The 17,264-nt window shown below is 39.8% G+C and overlaps 1 protein-coding gene across 2 annotated transcripts in view; it reads left to right on the forward strand.

The window, feature by feature from the left end:
* The window catches only part of CD109 (CD109 molecule), a 70,609-nt gene that overhangs the window by 2,943 nt on the left and 50,402 nt on the right, over window positions 1-17,264 (forward strand). Inside the window, exons 3-5 of one of the 2 annotated variants that reach the window (XM_048298359.1) lie at window positions 12,067-12,095; window positions 15,686-15,916; window positions 16,060-16,185. In XM_048298359.1, coding sequence (XP_048154316.1) covers window positions 12,067-12,095; window positions 15,686-15,916; window positions 16,060-16,185 — 386 coding nt within the window. The remainder of the gene's footprint in view (window positions 1-12,066; window positions 12,096-15,685; window positions 15,917-16,059; window positions 16,186-17,264) is intronic. The other variant, XM_048298360.1, reaches the window with a different exon arrangement.

Raw genomic sequence — 17,264 nt, forward strand, 5'->3', positions numbered from 1 at the left:
ATTCAAGTACCTAAGTGTAAGAGGTATTACATACCTGTCTGGCAAATGCTTCTGCAGTTGCCTTTAAATTAATGATTCAGCCCGGTTCTCTAGCCAGTGGCTCAATATGATGCATATACTGGTCTAAGTTTCTGAGTTAGCTCCATGAGAAGACCTTGTTGTATTAGAGGCATGGATGTTTTTAATTTCTATAATATAATTCTTGCTTTTTATAAGAAATAGAGTGTTTGCCCTCTGATGGTTGATAAAACATTTACTGTTCTAATATTGCTGGAAGTGAAATTTTTATATCTGAGTGATTCTTGGGAAATCCTTAGAGGAACACTTCAGCATTGGAGGTTGGTTCCCATCACTATTGTGCTTTTTATATAACAAAGGGAAAATAAATATTAATAACTGGCTAGAGGATATTTGGAGTGAAGGAGAAAGTGTGCATGCACATACATTTAAAGATATTTTGAGCTTGGCTCGGTATTCCAGAATCCAAATGTACCGTATAGAAAAGGAGATTGTTTAGGACCAATATTTTGGTACAGATGTTAAGTTAATTACATTTAATATAGTGAAAACAAACCAACTAAATGTTTGCAAGGGGGAGGTTGCTGCTACAGGTAAACTTTGTGTGAGCAAGCATAATCCAAAAAAAAGAATGCGTCACCGGGAGATAACAGGTTTCCATTTCCTAGAGCAGACTCCAGGAGAACACAAAGCACTAACTGAAGCTGTTTGTGTGCGCTGTACCAAGCCTTGACACACTTTCTGTGGAGATGCGGTATCAGAAAGATCCTCGCCCTGATTGAAGAGGAGGGTAACGATGGCTGGTGTGCAATTGGAGCTCTTGGGTTTTCTGTGTCAACAATAGCAAAAAAGAAATTATGGTGATAGCAGATGGATAAGTTAAATTCCCTGCATGAATAGCTTGATCTATAGTGATTGCAGTGAAGGGTGACTCTTGCCATGCATATTTATCCAGTCATTAACAATAAGGATGTAGTATGAATTGGCAGGAGGTGTTTTCTTACAGGGTTTGCTACCCAGACATTGCCGTGTGTGTTAGTGTATGAGCAACCTTATACCTTAATTGCGAGAGGTTCTGAAAAGTATTTTCGGTGTTGGTGCTAGAATGGTTTGGAAAGAATAAGTAGCATATAAGTTGGAAAACAAAACTTGTTTTCATAAAAGCTTTCGCGTGTGGTGAGGTGTCATCACTTGCCCAACAGTGTGAATGTTTTTAATTCTAAAGAATAAGATTAATTAGTTAGAGCTTTTTGGTATTTAAGGTACAACGTAATGTATTTAAGGCATGCTGAGTGAAAATTATGTGAATTTACTGAAGAATTTGGTTTACAGCAACGTGCACAGTTTGTAAATTACTTGTACGTGTTAATTAATTTATGCTGCTTTTCTGTATTTCTGGAGAGGAGTACATTTACTTGTTAACAGAGGTTACTGAGCTAGAGCATGGTAAATACTCAGCTAGGATTTATGAAGCATGATATTGAGAATGTTTGTCAAGCTCAGACATGTAGTGATCCTCCATATAGACAATGGAAAATCTCCTTTTACCAGAAGGCATGTTTTACACACTTAATAATATGATTCTGACCATGTCAGTGTGAGAAACAGTGAGAAGCACTAGGAATAGTAAGTTGTAAAGTAACACCTAAATGGGAATGAATGGCCTAAAACCGCCAATCCCTGTTAGTAACCTTGAGTTGTCTCTGCACCTTATGTCAGTATAAACTGAGTTATTGGGGACTGTGCTGTCTGTGCTGATAATCTGTGGGGTGAAGGGTTTTGCTGGCAGTTTAGTGGAACATTTCCTTTCTGCCTAATTTTTCATCAATGCCTAAAAAGCCAAACAGTGAGAGAGTAGGAGTTGCAGCAGTGATCTTGCATCCATAACCTCCATATCCAAAAGTATGTGTAGCTGTGCCTCCTGAAAAATAAGTTGTTAAATAGTCAGTACATGCACGTAACCTATGCAAAATCAGAATGAAGGAAAACTTTTTGGGAAGGAGGTGTTGGGGCTGGACCCAGAGATGACTCAGGTAGTAGAGAACAAGGTGCTCTCTTACGGGCTTTCACATTGTTGGAGTACATAAAAGAACAAAACAAACCCAAGAACATAACAAAACCCAACAGGTTTCTGTGCCTGTTGTTGAATCCATCCTGCTGACAGGCCCATTAATTGTTTGCAGAAATATAGGAGTAGTGATCCCACCCAGTAATTGAGCTTTTTTTATTGTTTGGATGCTGTTTGAGATTTGAGGGAAAGAGTCCTTCTGTTACTCAAGGCTTACGTGTTTGTACATGAGGCTTTTCTGGTCACCATGTTCTTTGTCGAGACCCAGCCAGGGAGGGTGTGGCAGATTGAGCACTACAGGCTGTTTCACAGTACCTTCAGAAGGGTAGGATAAAATAGAAATGGAGACAGTGGGGCAACTCATACAGACGAGGGAATACATGCCCTAGTGTGCGATTCCCTGTTGCTACTGTGAACTGGAGGGGCTTTGCAGCTTTTAGTAAAGGGAGGAGAGAGAAGAGCAAACTAAAGGCTGTGAATTAGGGAAAAAAGAAGTGATGACTATTAATAACAGGAATTGGTAGGTAACATGCTGTCAGAAACAAGAGAAGCAAAGGGTGAAAATTCCTGAGGGATTCATACTAAAAGGATAAGTACACATTAACAGAGCAGAAAGGAAAGAAATGAAGTAACTAAACATGATCTAAACTGGCCAAAAAAGCAACAGAAAGAAGGAAAACCGTATGTAGAAACTGTAAATGAAATCAGTTTACAAAGGAACTTAAAGAAGTAACATGGGTAATTAAGAACAAAATTGGTAAGGCCAAACCTACAGTATGAAATCATGTGAAGGATAGTAAGGCAGGGTTTTTAAATAACATACTGGTAGCAACAAAGCTAGCAAAGGGTGTGGCTTGCTACTCTTATGAGAACGGTTGCTACTTCTGTGGCTTGCTACTCTGATGATTAATGATGCTGAGAGGCAGTAAGTTTTCAGGCTTCACTAAGAAGATCAACTGTCATGGAAAAGGCTTAAGAATTAAAATAACAGAAGGGGAGGAACAGTTTTAAGAGTACTTTGGTAAAGTAGGTGTTTAGGCCTGATAAAATTACTTGTAGAATATTTAGGGAATTGACTGAAATAATTTTAAATCTGCTAGTGAAGTTTTGAGAGCGTGAGTGAACAGAGAGGTTCTGGAAGATTGAAAACCTGCAAATAAAATGTATTGCACCATGGGTTGGCAAAGGTTGTACGTGGAGAAGAAGCAGGATTTTGTTAGATTTTGATTTTACTAAGGCTTTTGATAGTCTGGCCTGGCACTCTGACAAGCCAGCTGGGGAGGCAGGGACAGCATGAAATTCTTATTTAATATGTTTGTGGCTGGATGGAAAATAGTCTTCAAGTAAGTCTAAGTGGCTCACTCTCAAACAGGAAGTGAGTTGCCCTGAAACTGTATTGTTCAGTATGACTGACATGAATTAAAAAGGGAGAATATTTATTAGGTTAGTGAAGGGGTGGTAAGGACACTGGGAGAAAGGATTAGATTTTGAATGCATTTTGGCAATACCAGAAATGATTAGAGGAAAAACTGGAGTGTGATCACTAGAACTAGTGCATAATTCTGCTTTTGTTGACAAATAAAAGAACATGCATTTATTGGATGGGGAACAAGGTGCAGGAGCAGTCCTGCAGGAAAGGGGATGTGTGTATGGGGGGGTGGTGGTTTAAAGGTAACAGAAGGTGAAGGCTTGTAAATAATACTGTGGTGCTCAAAAAAGAAGGTGAATATTGTACTCAAAGGTATACACAGAAGTATTTTCTGTAAGCTATGAGAAATTATTCTAGTAATCTTCACAGCCTAATTAGGCATCCTGAGGAATGCTGTGCTTGATTTTTGGCACTCATCATCGAGCCTGTGAACCAACTGGAGAAATGCCAGGGAAAGCAGAGGGAAGGATCGGAGATCTCTCAGGAGACAAGTTCAAACCTGACAGAAGAAGATGGGCTTTCACGTGAGATGAAAATAAATTGTGGAACTCCATGTCCCAGTTGTTGTGGATGGAAAACACAATTGCACAAATTTACAAGACAAAAGTCCGTGAAGGGTTGGCCCAGTATAAAGACACACACATTGCATAGGCTGGGAAGAGTACCCAGGAAGGGTCACTGTGTACTTGTTCGGTTTTTACGCTCTTCAGATGTCTGTCCTTGACTGTCGTGGTATCCCGCGGTGGTAGGGAGGAGAAGAGAGATCCAGCAGGCAGGCAATGTGCAGCAAGATTCCTTTATTTAATTATTTTACAACTCTTTTATAGACCTTTTTCTTCATAGTCTAATTGGTCAAAGGATCAGCCACCCCTTGGGGTGATTGGCTAAAATCCTAAAACATCCATTGTCAAAATATTTTCCTACTGTACCGTAAACAAAGCTTTGCAAGGTTGCAGGTGTTCATAGCTTATAGAACTCTACTAATATCTTCTGTGAGAGAGAAAAATATCTCACAGGACTGGAAAGAAGCAAGAAAGATTCTTGCTAGCTGCATATTTGTATCCACACTTGACCATTGCTGGAAATGGGACCTTAAGCCAGACAGACTTTGGTTTGACCCTGGGAGTCTCTTATGCATTCTGGAAAGCATCTGAGGAGAGATGGGAGGAACTGGGGTGAAGTATCAAGAGAAGTGTGCTATACACCTGTTATGTACTATTAGGTACATTAAAAGTAGCTTCAAAGAGAAAAGAGTGGGAGCTAACAGTAGATGGGTCTAAGGTGATGTCCTTAGTGGTGTCTAGTTAGAAGGAGATCCAAGCTGAAGTACTGAGTTATAGAAGTACCTGCGGAGGCAGCAAGCAGTTGGGAAATTCAGGAGTTTCCAGTTATACAGAGGCAACCTCTCTTTTCATGAGACCCTCATGTCTGTCAGCACTGGCAGTGTTGCTGGTTTCCATGCTGTGCTATCCATGACTACCTGTTTGTGAAGGCAGAGTTGAGATCCTGTCAGCAGAGACTGAATAGCAAGTGTCAAGAGGTGATGCTGGTTCACCTACATTCACTGCAGTCTAAGTAAGTATGTGCGTAGAAAACATGGTTATAGTGACAGACCACTTTTTCAGCTTCCTGGAGGTATAGCTGTGAGGTCCAGGTGCTTATTTTGTATGGTTAGGGATTTATATTGCCTTTATTTACTGATGAGGGAAGTCTCTGGTAATACCTTTATATATTCAAATAATTTTGTTGCCTCAAGAAAGTTATGTGGCTTTGTCATCACTAACTTTGAATGTGTTCCAGAAAATGGAAGAAAACCAATATGAAAACAAACCTCTTTCTTTCACTCCCTCTAAGCAGAAATTTCAATAGATTCTGAATGCATTATTTGCAGTGAATGAGTTTGAGAAGTGACTTGACTTTGAAATTTTGCTCCAGTTACAGCAGTTGATGTGATGAGGGTAGTACTAATACTGCTAAATGTGTAGCATGTACAGGCTTAGCCATATTTTGTCTTAATGTGATTTTCCTGTGTTTTAAGTTGGAATAAAAACTGCAGGTGCTTTAAATTGCCTTAATAGTGGCTTTGTCTGTGTTTATTTCATGGACATCAGAGTGGATAGTAATGGTGACCAGTAGTGCCTTGAAAGCAGGATGTGCAGATGCCTGTGTGTTTGTATATAGTCACCAAGGGGATGAAATGTATTTCACATTTAGTTGTGTAAAAGGCTTAAGTCTGAGATTATTCTGAATTGTCTATATAGTTTCATAGACTGGATCTGATATCAAGAACGTTTCCTGTGTAGTATTCAAGAATTGCCTTCTTAACAGCTGTGAATTTATAATTCATGGCAGTATAGTTGTTACGGTATGGTAGGCAGTGGTAATGTCATATGCATGACTAGAAGTCCATGGATGGCTCTTAGGTTTGTCTTGGGAAAAAGTTGAAAAGAGGCTGTACTTGAGTTTAAGCAATGGTAGTGCCTGGATAGCTCTCAGAAGGTCTCTGATTACAAAGATTATTTAGTTTTGCAAATATGAAGCTGTTCTGTTTTCCTACCCATTGTGCAGTGTCTTGGATAAACCAGAGAATGTTTTCTAAATACCGTGTTCTTGCAACTGGCTGGTCTCTGTCTACTCAGCTGAAAGTGGTAATAGTAGTAGAACCCATGGAGTTGGTTGGTTGACTTCAGAAGATTGACTGAAGAATCACATGTCTGAATTGTGCTTTAGGTTTAAAAAGGGCCAGTTATCAGGAAACATGCTACTTGCTTGGGGAAGGGATCATGGATGTGGCAGGGCAAGGGAAGAGGTGCCCAGCCATAGGCAGTATCTGTTGGTCTGAGAGGGTGGGAGATGGTGGTTTTCCTCAAGGGTAGATCTGACAGTGCTGACAAGAGAAAAATGGCTGAATCAGTAGAAGGGACAAGCAAGGGGGTACCATGACTCCTTTGCCATGTAAGGTGGAAAGACACAGAGAATGCTGTGGTCAGGGGGCAGAGAAGAGGAAGGACAGCACCTCTTCTGCTTTTCTTCTGTCCTCTAGGGCTGTGATGCCCAGTCGCTTGACCAGGCCCTCAGGTGATAAACTTTGGTCCAGTTTAGATTATTCCTCCTGTCTCTTTACATCTTTCTCCATAGGCAGCACGGCTACCTTGCCCCTCTCTCTCCCCCTTTACAATTTCAGAGTGCTTTTAGCCTCCAGGTTTGCAAAAACGATTGAAAAGGATAGGGGGTGGAGGAAATAGGAGGGTGGGAAGCGGCTGTGGAGGGAAATGTCTGTAGTGCTGGCAGACAGGCCTTAGGAGGCTTTTTGGAGCAAGTTATACCTCTTTGCTACAGGCCTGTTGGCCTCATTTGGCTTTGGATGTCAGCCTGAATGCTGACGTCCCCTGGCAATCCCTATTCCGTGTTTGAGTGCTGTATTGCCCCTCCGTCTGTCATCTGGTCCAAACTGAGCCATAACTTAACAGCAGTGGCTCAAGCTCTGTATTTGGGCTATTTGCATAGCTAATCAGTGCTAATTTGGGTGATAGATTTAGCATGATAGATGAGGAATATAATGTATTTAAAGCAAACTGCGAACTCAATAGATTTGCAGGTTGATTCTTCTTTGAAGAATAAGTGTTTTTTACTTCCTGGACAGCTTAGGCCTTGGCATTACTGCTTTTTTTTTTTTTTTTTTTTTTTTTTTTTTTAACCACAAAAAGAGTATATATTTTGGATAGGAAAAAAAATCTGGAAGGACATTGAAGAACACTAATTTTTATTTATATGATGTGAGTTTTTGAAATAGATTCAGCAGTAGAAAATAACTCCATTTGCCACTGCAAAGAAAATGTTTTTCTGTAAACATTTCCTAAGCATGGATAGATACATGAACACAGCTGCTGGAGCAAAGATGTGGCATCGTTTCAGTAAATCAATCTGAAGTGATTCCAGTTATAATTTTTCTGTTCTCACACATTACTAAGAAGGATTGAAGACATAGGTAGAAAAGTTTAAGTGAGAAAATTTGTTTGTAGCAATAACTGCCACATGAGCTAGAATATACAGTCAGTGCTGACTTTATGTAAATGAGAGACTGAAGTGCTACTTTACTGATGTATATTGGCACAAGCTCTAGTTCACTGTGCCAAGCCATACAGTCATTTTTCTCAAACCTCTGTCCTTTTTTAGGGGTGGAAGCTGGAACATTTATGAGTATTCCTAGTGGTGTCATCTCAAGAAGAGGTAGCATAAGTTTCTGTGTTTGGGTCAGGCCCATGAAGTGGGAAGAATTTAAGATACCATTGTTTGTGCAGCTCTCCATAAGTCTAAAAAAAACATGCATGTGTTTACATAGAATTTTTTCTATTTGCTTTATCGATAATAATACTGTTAGACTGACAAAAAATGGCAGGGTAGAAAAATACTTAAAAAAGACGACGATTTCCTCCTGCCATCTATACTGGTGACATGTCACTCCCACACTGTCTTTGATTCCTCTTCTACTGGAAAATCCTAAATGCCAAGGATTCTGAGGAAAAGGAGGCAGGAGAGAGTGGCATTTGTTTCCACTGTATTTCCATGTATTTTTTCAATGCAGTATTTATTGAAGAAATACAGTACAAGCCTTAGGAATTCTGTGAAAGAAATGGTTTTGCAAATGATGAGGAAAGAGATTTTTTTCTTGAAGGCTCATGTGGCTTCTGTTGGGATTTTTGGTAGTTTGTTTTTTAACCGTCTTCAAGATTAGTCCAGAACAGTCCACTGAATTTTTCCTGTCTCTCCCTAAAACCAAGTTGTGGTTTCCAGCTGAAAGTTTTCAGTAACTAATCTCTTGTAACAGGGACCTGTGCACTTGCCTGGTCGTTCCCATTTGCTATGTCCCATTGCATTTGTGCTGGTGATTCTGCTGCTGCAGAGAGCAGATGGAATGAATCAGGAGGAAGTGTTTTGTGGTTTGCAGTGCTTGATGTAGGTGGCTTAGCTGTTCTGGGCTCCCTTCTAAACCTACTTCTTCTGCCTGGAGTTAGTTACCTGTATTTCATAACTGAAGGGATTCTTTGCAGGGATGTGTTGAAGAAGACAGAAGACTGTTGCCATTTCTGGGGACAGTAGACACCAGACTTGACTGATCTCATGTGGAAGTGTTACACACTGCGTGTGGGTAAAAGTCAGCTGCATGATAGCAGGGCTTGCAGCAGGGCAGTGCTGCATGCTAGCTGTTGGACCATGGTTAATTCCTTACAAACCTGAAATTGCTGTATGATTAAATACAACTTTAATTCATCAAGTGATGAGAAAAATTGGTGAATTTCTGCTATTCAGCATTGGCATAAAGGAAACGTTTTGCCTATAGCTCTTGCTTGAACATGTCCAAAGTCATCCCTAGGCGTAGTTGAGCAGAGCTCCAGGGAATTGACTGCAGCTTGATAGTCTCTGAGAACATGGGAAAATCTTGCATGACAGGGGGCTCCACTGCAATGCTAAAGCATTTCAGATCTGCCCAGGCTGCTCAATTCCTAGCAAAATAATTACGTAGTGACATAAATTGGAAGATTACCTCATGCCCTGGAGCCTCTTTTATGATTTTCACTGGCTGGGAATTAGCGCTCTGGGCTTTATCACAGCAGCCAGGGAGGCTGTGGCTCCCTAGCACTGCCTCAGAAGGTAAATCCTTTCTGAGTTGCACAAATGCAACTGTGATATAAATCTCCCTCCTCCCTAGCTCTTTCCCCATCTGCATCACAGCTGTACCCAGCTCAGACCTGATGTTAGATCTCACAGCCTTGGGACCAGGAAAGAAACCTGCCATAAGATTTCTGGGTTTTTGCATGCCACTTGTTCTCAAAACAGGTGGAGGCAAGCAGGCACTACCCTGATGAAAAAGTTTTGAAGTGCCTGCCCTGTTAAGGTTGCTTTGCAAGCTGGAAGATGCTGTACAGGACACTGTGCAGCTGTTCCCCTTGTCACTCTGCCCTTGCAGTGTGTGGGTATGAGTGTGTTTGCACTGGTGGGGAAAAGATGGAAATAGAAACTCTGTGGGGTGGGCTATGGTACAAATACCAGATTTGTGGTTGGTGTCTCCCAGTGTACTGAAGTCACTCCTGTAGCCATTGCTGTAATTAGCTGTGTGGGTTACATTAAAGCTAGCGTAGCAGAACTTAACCATGTGATACATACATACAGAACTCAGACACATGTGATAAATGGTTTCTATTCCTTGTTAATAACCAGTTATCAGCAGTGACAAAGGTTTGTTTTTTTTTTTTTTTCTGGTGACACAGTATTATGGGTTGTAGTTGTGTAGACCCCGGCTTTAGCACAGCCTTACTTCACACATGGAAAGAAACAAGAGAAGGGTTAGAGTTTTAGTGTATAACTGAGAGAAATTTCAGGAGGTAACTTGGTACCATTTCTGTTGATAGTTACTGTGCATCTTGCTCTTTTTACAGTGAAATATAATTCCCTAAGAAAAATTCTTCCTACTTAACAATAACTTACCCTCTCCTGAGTTAGGAAGCCGTAAGTTTCCTTTAACTAAAGTCATGTATCTTAGTGCAATTGTTTGGGCATGGGGTTGTTTGGGTAGATGTTGGGAATAAATATATCAGTGCACCTAGAGGTGTTTACATTGCCTATGGATCAGGTACTCTGCAGGAGTTTGTATTTCCTCTCCCGTAGCTGATAATTGTCCTGTAGCCCTGTGTGCCAAGCAACCTTGGCCAAGTGTGGGGGCTCCCTGCCACTGTGAATTGGGGCAGTCTCCACTGGCTACTTAGAAAAGTGTTTTGCTGGACACTTCTGTCTGGAAAACGTCAAAGGCCAGTGGGGTTCCTCAAGAGTTAATGACTGCATGGTTGCTTCTCAAGTGGAGAGAATGATGATACAAAAAAAAAAAAATACAGGTTTAGCAGCAACATAAACACGTTGTGGAAAGAACTGTGTTCCTTAGGCACAGTACTGCCCATGCCTTTGAAGCTTTTGAATACCAGAATGAAGTATTGCAGTGTGCTACCCACGAACATAATTTGTGGGATGTGAGTCATTTGGTTTAACCCAGTTTATAATTTGAATAGATGGTACATGCTGGATAGCATTTTTCCTTTAGTGGTGTGGCAACAGTCAGAACAACCTGTATTCAGTTCATTGAGATTCTTCTGTTTGCCACTGTCAAAGGAAAGAATACATTGACTTCTAAAACTAACATTTATTGAAGTTCAGAGGTCAAGTGATTACTTCATCTTGGAATGCCTTTAGGTCCAGGATCAAGAAGCAAAGCAACCCATTGCTTTTTAGGAGATATAAGAAGGTCTAACTGAATGGAATCAGCAGAAACATGTACAAGTCACCAGTGTGCCTTGGCAGTCAAAAGGGGGAACCACATACTTGAGGGGTGCATCAAGCACAGCATCCCTAGCTGATCGAGAGAGGTGATTATCCCACCGCATTCAGTTTTGGTACTGCCTCACCTTTAGTACTCTCTGCAGTTCTGGGCCCCACAGTTCTAGAAAGTCCTTCAGTGCATCTAGAGGGCAGCGACAAAACTGGTGACAGGGCTCAAAGGCACATCCTGTGAGGAGCAGCTAAAGACTTTGGGTTTCTCTAATCTGGCTGAGGGGCACTCTCATTGTTATCTACAGCTTTCGGAGGAGGGGAAGTGGAGAGAGAGGTGTGATCTGTTCTCCCTGGTATCCAGTGGTAGGAGGTGTGGGAATGCTTGAGAGCTGCACCAGGGGAGGTTCAGACTGGACATTAGGAAGCATTTCTTTACTGAGAGCGTGGTCCACCACTGGAACAGGTTTCCTAGACATGAGGTTGATGTCTGGAACCTGTCAGTGTTTAAGAGGATTTTGGACAATGCCCTTAATAGCATGCTTTAACTTTTTGTGAGCCCTGAAGTGATCAGGCAGTCGGACCATAAGATCATTGTAGGTCCCTTCCAGCTGGAATGTTCTGTTTTATTCTGTTCTGTTCTATTCTATAATACATTATGTAATTAAGATAAGAGCTGTGGCACTAATGGCTTCATGATGTAATGAGTTTAACAGGACATTTATTTGGATTCTAAAAATATTTGAGGCCACATTACCTAAAAACACAGTTAAAGCAGTGTTATATTAACCCAAATATATTGATATGTTAGTTACTTTTTCCCATGGTGACGTAATGCAGTGAGGTTAATTCTAGGTGCTCCTTTGCTTAAGGGTGATAAATCCTGTGCATTGTTTTAAAAATGTTAGCCTTTACCTGGGCTGCAGAATCAATGGAAAATAACTTGGGTGGCATAGAGGGTTGAATGGATCGTAAAAGTGTTTCAGTCTCTGTGAATGTAAAGAAAAATGTTCAAGCAGTGAACATGGACAACAGCCCCCACCAAACAGAGAAGTAATGTTGCTGTATGCTGGTGTTTATACGTTTGCACAGTGCAAAAGGTATCTCACATCTTCCATCAGCTGTGTAGGGGGAGGAGCACTGCTCTTCTAAGATAATGTTGATGTTTTGGTAAGTTTATGGTAATTAATCTCACAGATTTCTGACAGTGTGGTATTTCTTCTTTTTTGTTCAGATACCTTTGGGACTCTTGTTCTTCCAGTAGTGAGTATTTTTTTCATTTCCTCCTTCCTTAGAAAATGTTGACTCCCTGTAACTTGCCATCCGTTGGTGCCGATGATATATTTTGCATGTGATCCCAGTTATTTTCACGGTCTCAGATGAAAGTATTTACTGACCAAATCAAGGATTTTTCAGATCAAATGCTGTGCATCTTGTTTGAAGTAATTACAGAATTTGGGAGCTGATTTCCAGCATCAACACAAACTATCATAAAACTTGAACACAGAAATTTGATTTGTGGCTTTTTTTACTGGCTGATAAGCTACATCTGTATTTTAGACACACCATGAAGGCTAATTACAGCTGAAAAAATTGTGCAGAGCAACAGTTGAGAAATACTAAAATAAAAATACATTTATGTACAGTCTTTGTAAAGGTTTGGAAATGCACATTCAGTAAAAGTACATAAAAAAACCCCAAAAGTGTGTCTTGAATTGTGTGTTGTGTATGAATCCTGAATTTGTGATCCTGGACGTTCATCTTGAAAACCCAATCTAAAGAGTTATGTACATATATCAGGAAAAAAGTTTTACCAAAGTCATCCTTAAGTCTGGGTATCCTTTAATCCTGGGATTAAGTTCTGATCTCAAATAAACTGTCTCTGATTAAATAATATGGAACTATTTGATAGATAATCAGTGACAATGAGCAGCTCAACATTATGAAAATTACTAGGTTGAAATACATCTCTATGAACTACAGCAAATGTAGAAAATTCCATTCATTAAAAAAAAACCTAAACAAGTGCCTTAATATAATCTGGGCAGGTCTTAAAATGTTCAAGCACCTAAAACTAGGCAGGGTACTTTCCTCCCTCTCTTGCTGCTATCTGAAGGATGAACTGACTCATTTTTTAACAGTAAGATTTTTTACTCATTTGTGTAGCCACAGTAGACTTAGATTTTGTCCAAAGTGTAATTTGCTGGTAGCAGAAGGTGCGTGATGCGTTTCTGGATTCAGCCTCATCTTTTCCAGAGGAAACAGTAGCTGCTTTGTCTGACGTACTTGTGATGGTGGTTGGTGTAGTCAGAAGTATGTGAGATGGCCTTTTTCTCTCTTGTTTTAGGAGTGCCAAAATGGGGATAGTAATACCATTCATTTGGGATGTTTTGACTAAGATAAACTATTTTCGCAGCAAGTTCCTACTACTTAGTGTTAAAAGCTGCCTTGCTCATATTTGGGTTGAGAAATATTAGAAAAGGAGTTGGTGGGGCTGAAGTAGTTACTATTATTGTAGCAATGACCTTGTGGAGGTGTTATATTAGTGCAGTTTCTGGTAGCATAGATGTGCGAAACAGAAGGTGGGTTACATTGCACCTCAGCTGTCCTAATCCACTGCCATGGCCATGCAAACGTCATTGTGTCTGACCTTTGCATCAAGAAAGGTACAATAGGCAGTTTTGTTATGGTGTTTTGGGAAGGAAAGATCTTTTGAGATACAAAAAGTGTAAAAATCTAGGGAGGAACCCACGCAATCTATCAATATTTGTGATAGGAAAGAGATACAGGAAAATAGATGAGGTCTCTAAATGGCATTTACAGATTTTTAAAGAAGAAATCAAAGACAATAATTGCAAGCATGTTAAAATAATGCCATAAGTTCAGTTCACTGCAATGATGAAACAAAACAAGGTTATTTTTCACCATTTTGATTTTGAGTGATTATAATGTGTCCTGGAATTCATGTAGTGAATCCTACATGCTTTTTAGGGATTACAGCTTCTTTAAGAAATACTAACATTCATAAATGAATATTTGAGGTAATATTAAGCTAATATTTGACAGATGCAGTAGCTAAGGCTGTAACATACTGCAGAATATTTGGTGTGGAATTTGGAGGGTGTTGAAATATGTGAATCATATGTTCTTGGCAATGTGTGTACAAAAACCTGCAGCTGAACAAAATGCAAAATCCATTTCAGTGTGAAGCTTTGGATTTATAAAATTAAATTTTAGATGCAGATTTTAAAGGGGCAGTGTCTTCTTCCCATGTCATCATAGGCCTGCTCATGGGTGAAAAAGAGCCTTTTTATTTTTCCCCCTTCTTGATTTTTTTTTTCCTGGCTTGTTTTTAAAAACAGAAAGTCAGCAGAGAGGAATAGAATTGTAGTTGATTCCTTTGTAGAGGTAAACACACAGAGAAGGAAATGTGTTCTCTACAGACATTTGCATCTACTTCATTTGTCACCCAGTGACATTTTCCCATGTTTGTGAATGCCTGTTACCTCACTGTGCGCTGTTAAAATGAGCTTTGACAGCAATTCAGCCTTTCTTTATAGGACTTGGTAGGATATTTTTGAAGTGCTGTGCCTGGTGAGTTAACAGCTGTAATTTTCATTACAGTGCAAGAGGAGTGCTTCAGTTCCATATGTTATGCTGAAAAATGCTAGCCTGTCTGCTTTAGTTGTCTTAACTTCAGAGGTTTTACTCCAGATTTACAGTTTTAACTCCAAACAGAAGCATGTGACTCTTAAGCTTTTCAGCAGGGCTGCTTGTTGGAATTAGCTGTGTTAAAACCCTTTCCTTTCTTCAAAGAGACGTTCTGGCAGTATAGAAGCCAGCATCTGGGCTGGGATGTCCCTGGGGTCAGTGGTTGTCTGTGAAGGCTCTGCTCAACTAAAATTCCAATGCGCTGCAGCATCTCTGCTTTAAGCCTTTCAACCCCTGTGACTGAGATTCCTCCCAGCTAACTTTAGGAAATGAAGCGATGCATCTGAATGATAAGCTCTGGATTTCTGCTGTGCACTGGAAAGACACAGAGAGAGAGAGAGAAAAGAAACCTGTGCATGATTACTCTGATCTTAATGTGGTCTAAATTTCCTTGCCAGTGATATCTGTCTTTTCTGCCTGTACTGTAGAATCCTTCAATGTCTGTCCAAAATAAGTTAACCATATATAATTTCTGTTCCTTCATTTCTTAAGATTTTGGGAAGAATAATTATTTTACTTTCTAAATGAGTCACAGTATGTGCTGTAATTATGAATCATTAAACTGAAATGGGACAGAATCTGTGAAGTTGCTATTGAAAAACAGTACCTCACCTCATGAGATATTAATTCTGTGTTTGATTTTTCTACCCCAAAGGATATAAAGCTAAAGACTGTAAAAAAAACAAGTGCAAAGTTCTCTTACAGTCCTGCTCATCTTGCTTACACATACCTTCTTCAGATCTTTTATTTTTGGAAAATTTATTGGCAAAAAAGTGATGAAGAAGAGTATTAGCCCGTTATATCAAACCCAGGAAATTTCTAAACAACTTAAAAGAGAGACCACAATGTGTGTATGTGTGAGACTGTGAATGGCATATGAATGCATAGATACTTGTTGAAAACCTGGAAATCTGTTGAATTAGATGGAAGTCTGTTGAAAACATGCTTCTGATAACATATTTTCAGGTAATTGTTGAAATAACGCATTAAAGTCATGGAAAAAAACCCTTTCTCTTTTTGAGAATATACATAAATTGACAAGTTTAGGTATGTATTAGTTCTTTTTGTCAAATGTTTTTTAAATAACAGTATCTTCAAGAATATTTTTGATACCTAACAGAGAGTCACTATTTCTTTTTAAGCTGCCTCTGAACAGTGCTTCTGGGAATTACGAATTACTGGTGGAAGGCCATGCTGATGGCCGGCGCATCTTCTCTAACCGGACCAGCTTGATGTACATGTCAAAGAGCACCTCTGTATTCATCCAGACTGATAAATCTATGTATAAACCAGGACAAGATGTGCTCTTCCGGATTGTCACTGTCTACCCTGATCTTAAACCTTACAAGGTGTCTCTGAATATATATATCCGAGTAAGTGTCCACAGGAACATAGTGACATGTTGGAATGTGTCATATGTTCCAAATTTGTGAAAAACACAGATCATATGTATTGCTACCTAAATCTTGCTAGCAAGGCAACTTATATTTAACATGCAGCTTGACTTTTCTCCTAGGATCCTCGGAGGAAATTGATTCAGCAGTGGTTGATGGAGGAGGGTGATTTGGGTGTAGTTTCCAAAAAATTTCAGTTATCAATGAACCCTCCACTGGGAGACTGGTCCATAGAGGTTGAAGTGAACGTGAGTATTAACATTGCCAAATCACAGAGAGATTTATTTCTTCTGCTAGATGTGTATAAAATTGTGCTTACGTTGCTGAAGACAGTTGTAAACATGGCTCATGAGATGACCAAATCCTTCCCTCATGTCAAATATTGTGCAAGATACTATGCAAAGATAATATGCAAACCTCACAAGATTGTCAGTAGTATATGGTTTTGTAGAGAAGGATACAAAAACCCGCATACATACTTTATCCTAAGGTCTGTGTTTTGATTCCAGAATAAAAATGTTATTAAAATAGTGAGGGGTTGTAATACTAATATAAAAGAAAGATCTCATGGAGTATAGTTTTTTTCTTTTTAAGTGAAATGCTCTTACGTTTATTTTGAAAGCAAATAAACAGAAATTTGCTGTGCCAGCTGTGCAGCCAGTCAAGTGTCTCAAGGGTTGAAGAGCAAGACTATTTACTGATCTTTAGGGGTGTTTCAGTGATTCACAATGACTGATGAGTTACTGAGGAAAAAATAACTTTGTAAAACAGAAGGGGTGACTAGTAATACAGAACTGTTGCGAAACAAAACTGGAAGAGTCTGTGTTGGACGTTGCTATTGGCAGTAGTTCTCTCAGGCCAATCCTTCAAGCTGTGGAAGGATACACCATGGAACATGTTTCAAAAATAGCTGGAGGTTTAGCTGCTCAAAACTCTGTGTGTCAGGTTTATTCAGCCTGCTTTTAAATACCTATAATTTGGGAACTGCATTTCCTATTTGGCTTGCAGTGGCTGTTCAGAGACATTTAGCAAGTATAAACAGGACTGCTTAATGTTACATAATGAGGGAGATGATGAGTAGAAAGGAGAAAAACTCATGTGATCATGTATTACTTGGGAGTAATATTTAACAGTACCGGTTATGTGTTTGATAGATTTCTGTAGGCTTAGGTTTGTGAGGGTGGTGCTCAAGTGAGTGTCAGAACTGGATTTTTCAAATACGTTGTCATGTGGGTGTGGAGTTGTTGCTGTTGTCTGTGATGGGAAAAATGTATTAAGTTGTTCCTGCGCTCCTCCCTGTGCTCTGCCACTCCTTCCCATCCCCTGA

This window comes from Corvus hawaiiensis, chromosome 3, assembly GCF_020740725.1.
Source record: "Corvus hawaiiensis isolate bCorHaw1 chromosome 3, bCorHaw1.pri.cur, whole genome shotgun sequence".
Taxonomy (NCBI): domain Eukaryota; kingdom Metazoa; phylum Chordata; class Aves; order Passeriformes; family Corvidae; genus Corvus; species Corvus hawaiiensis.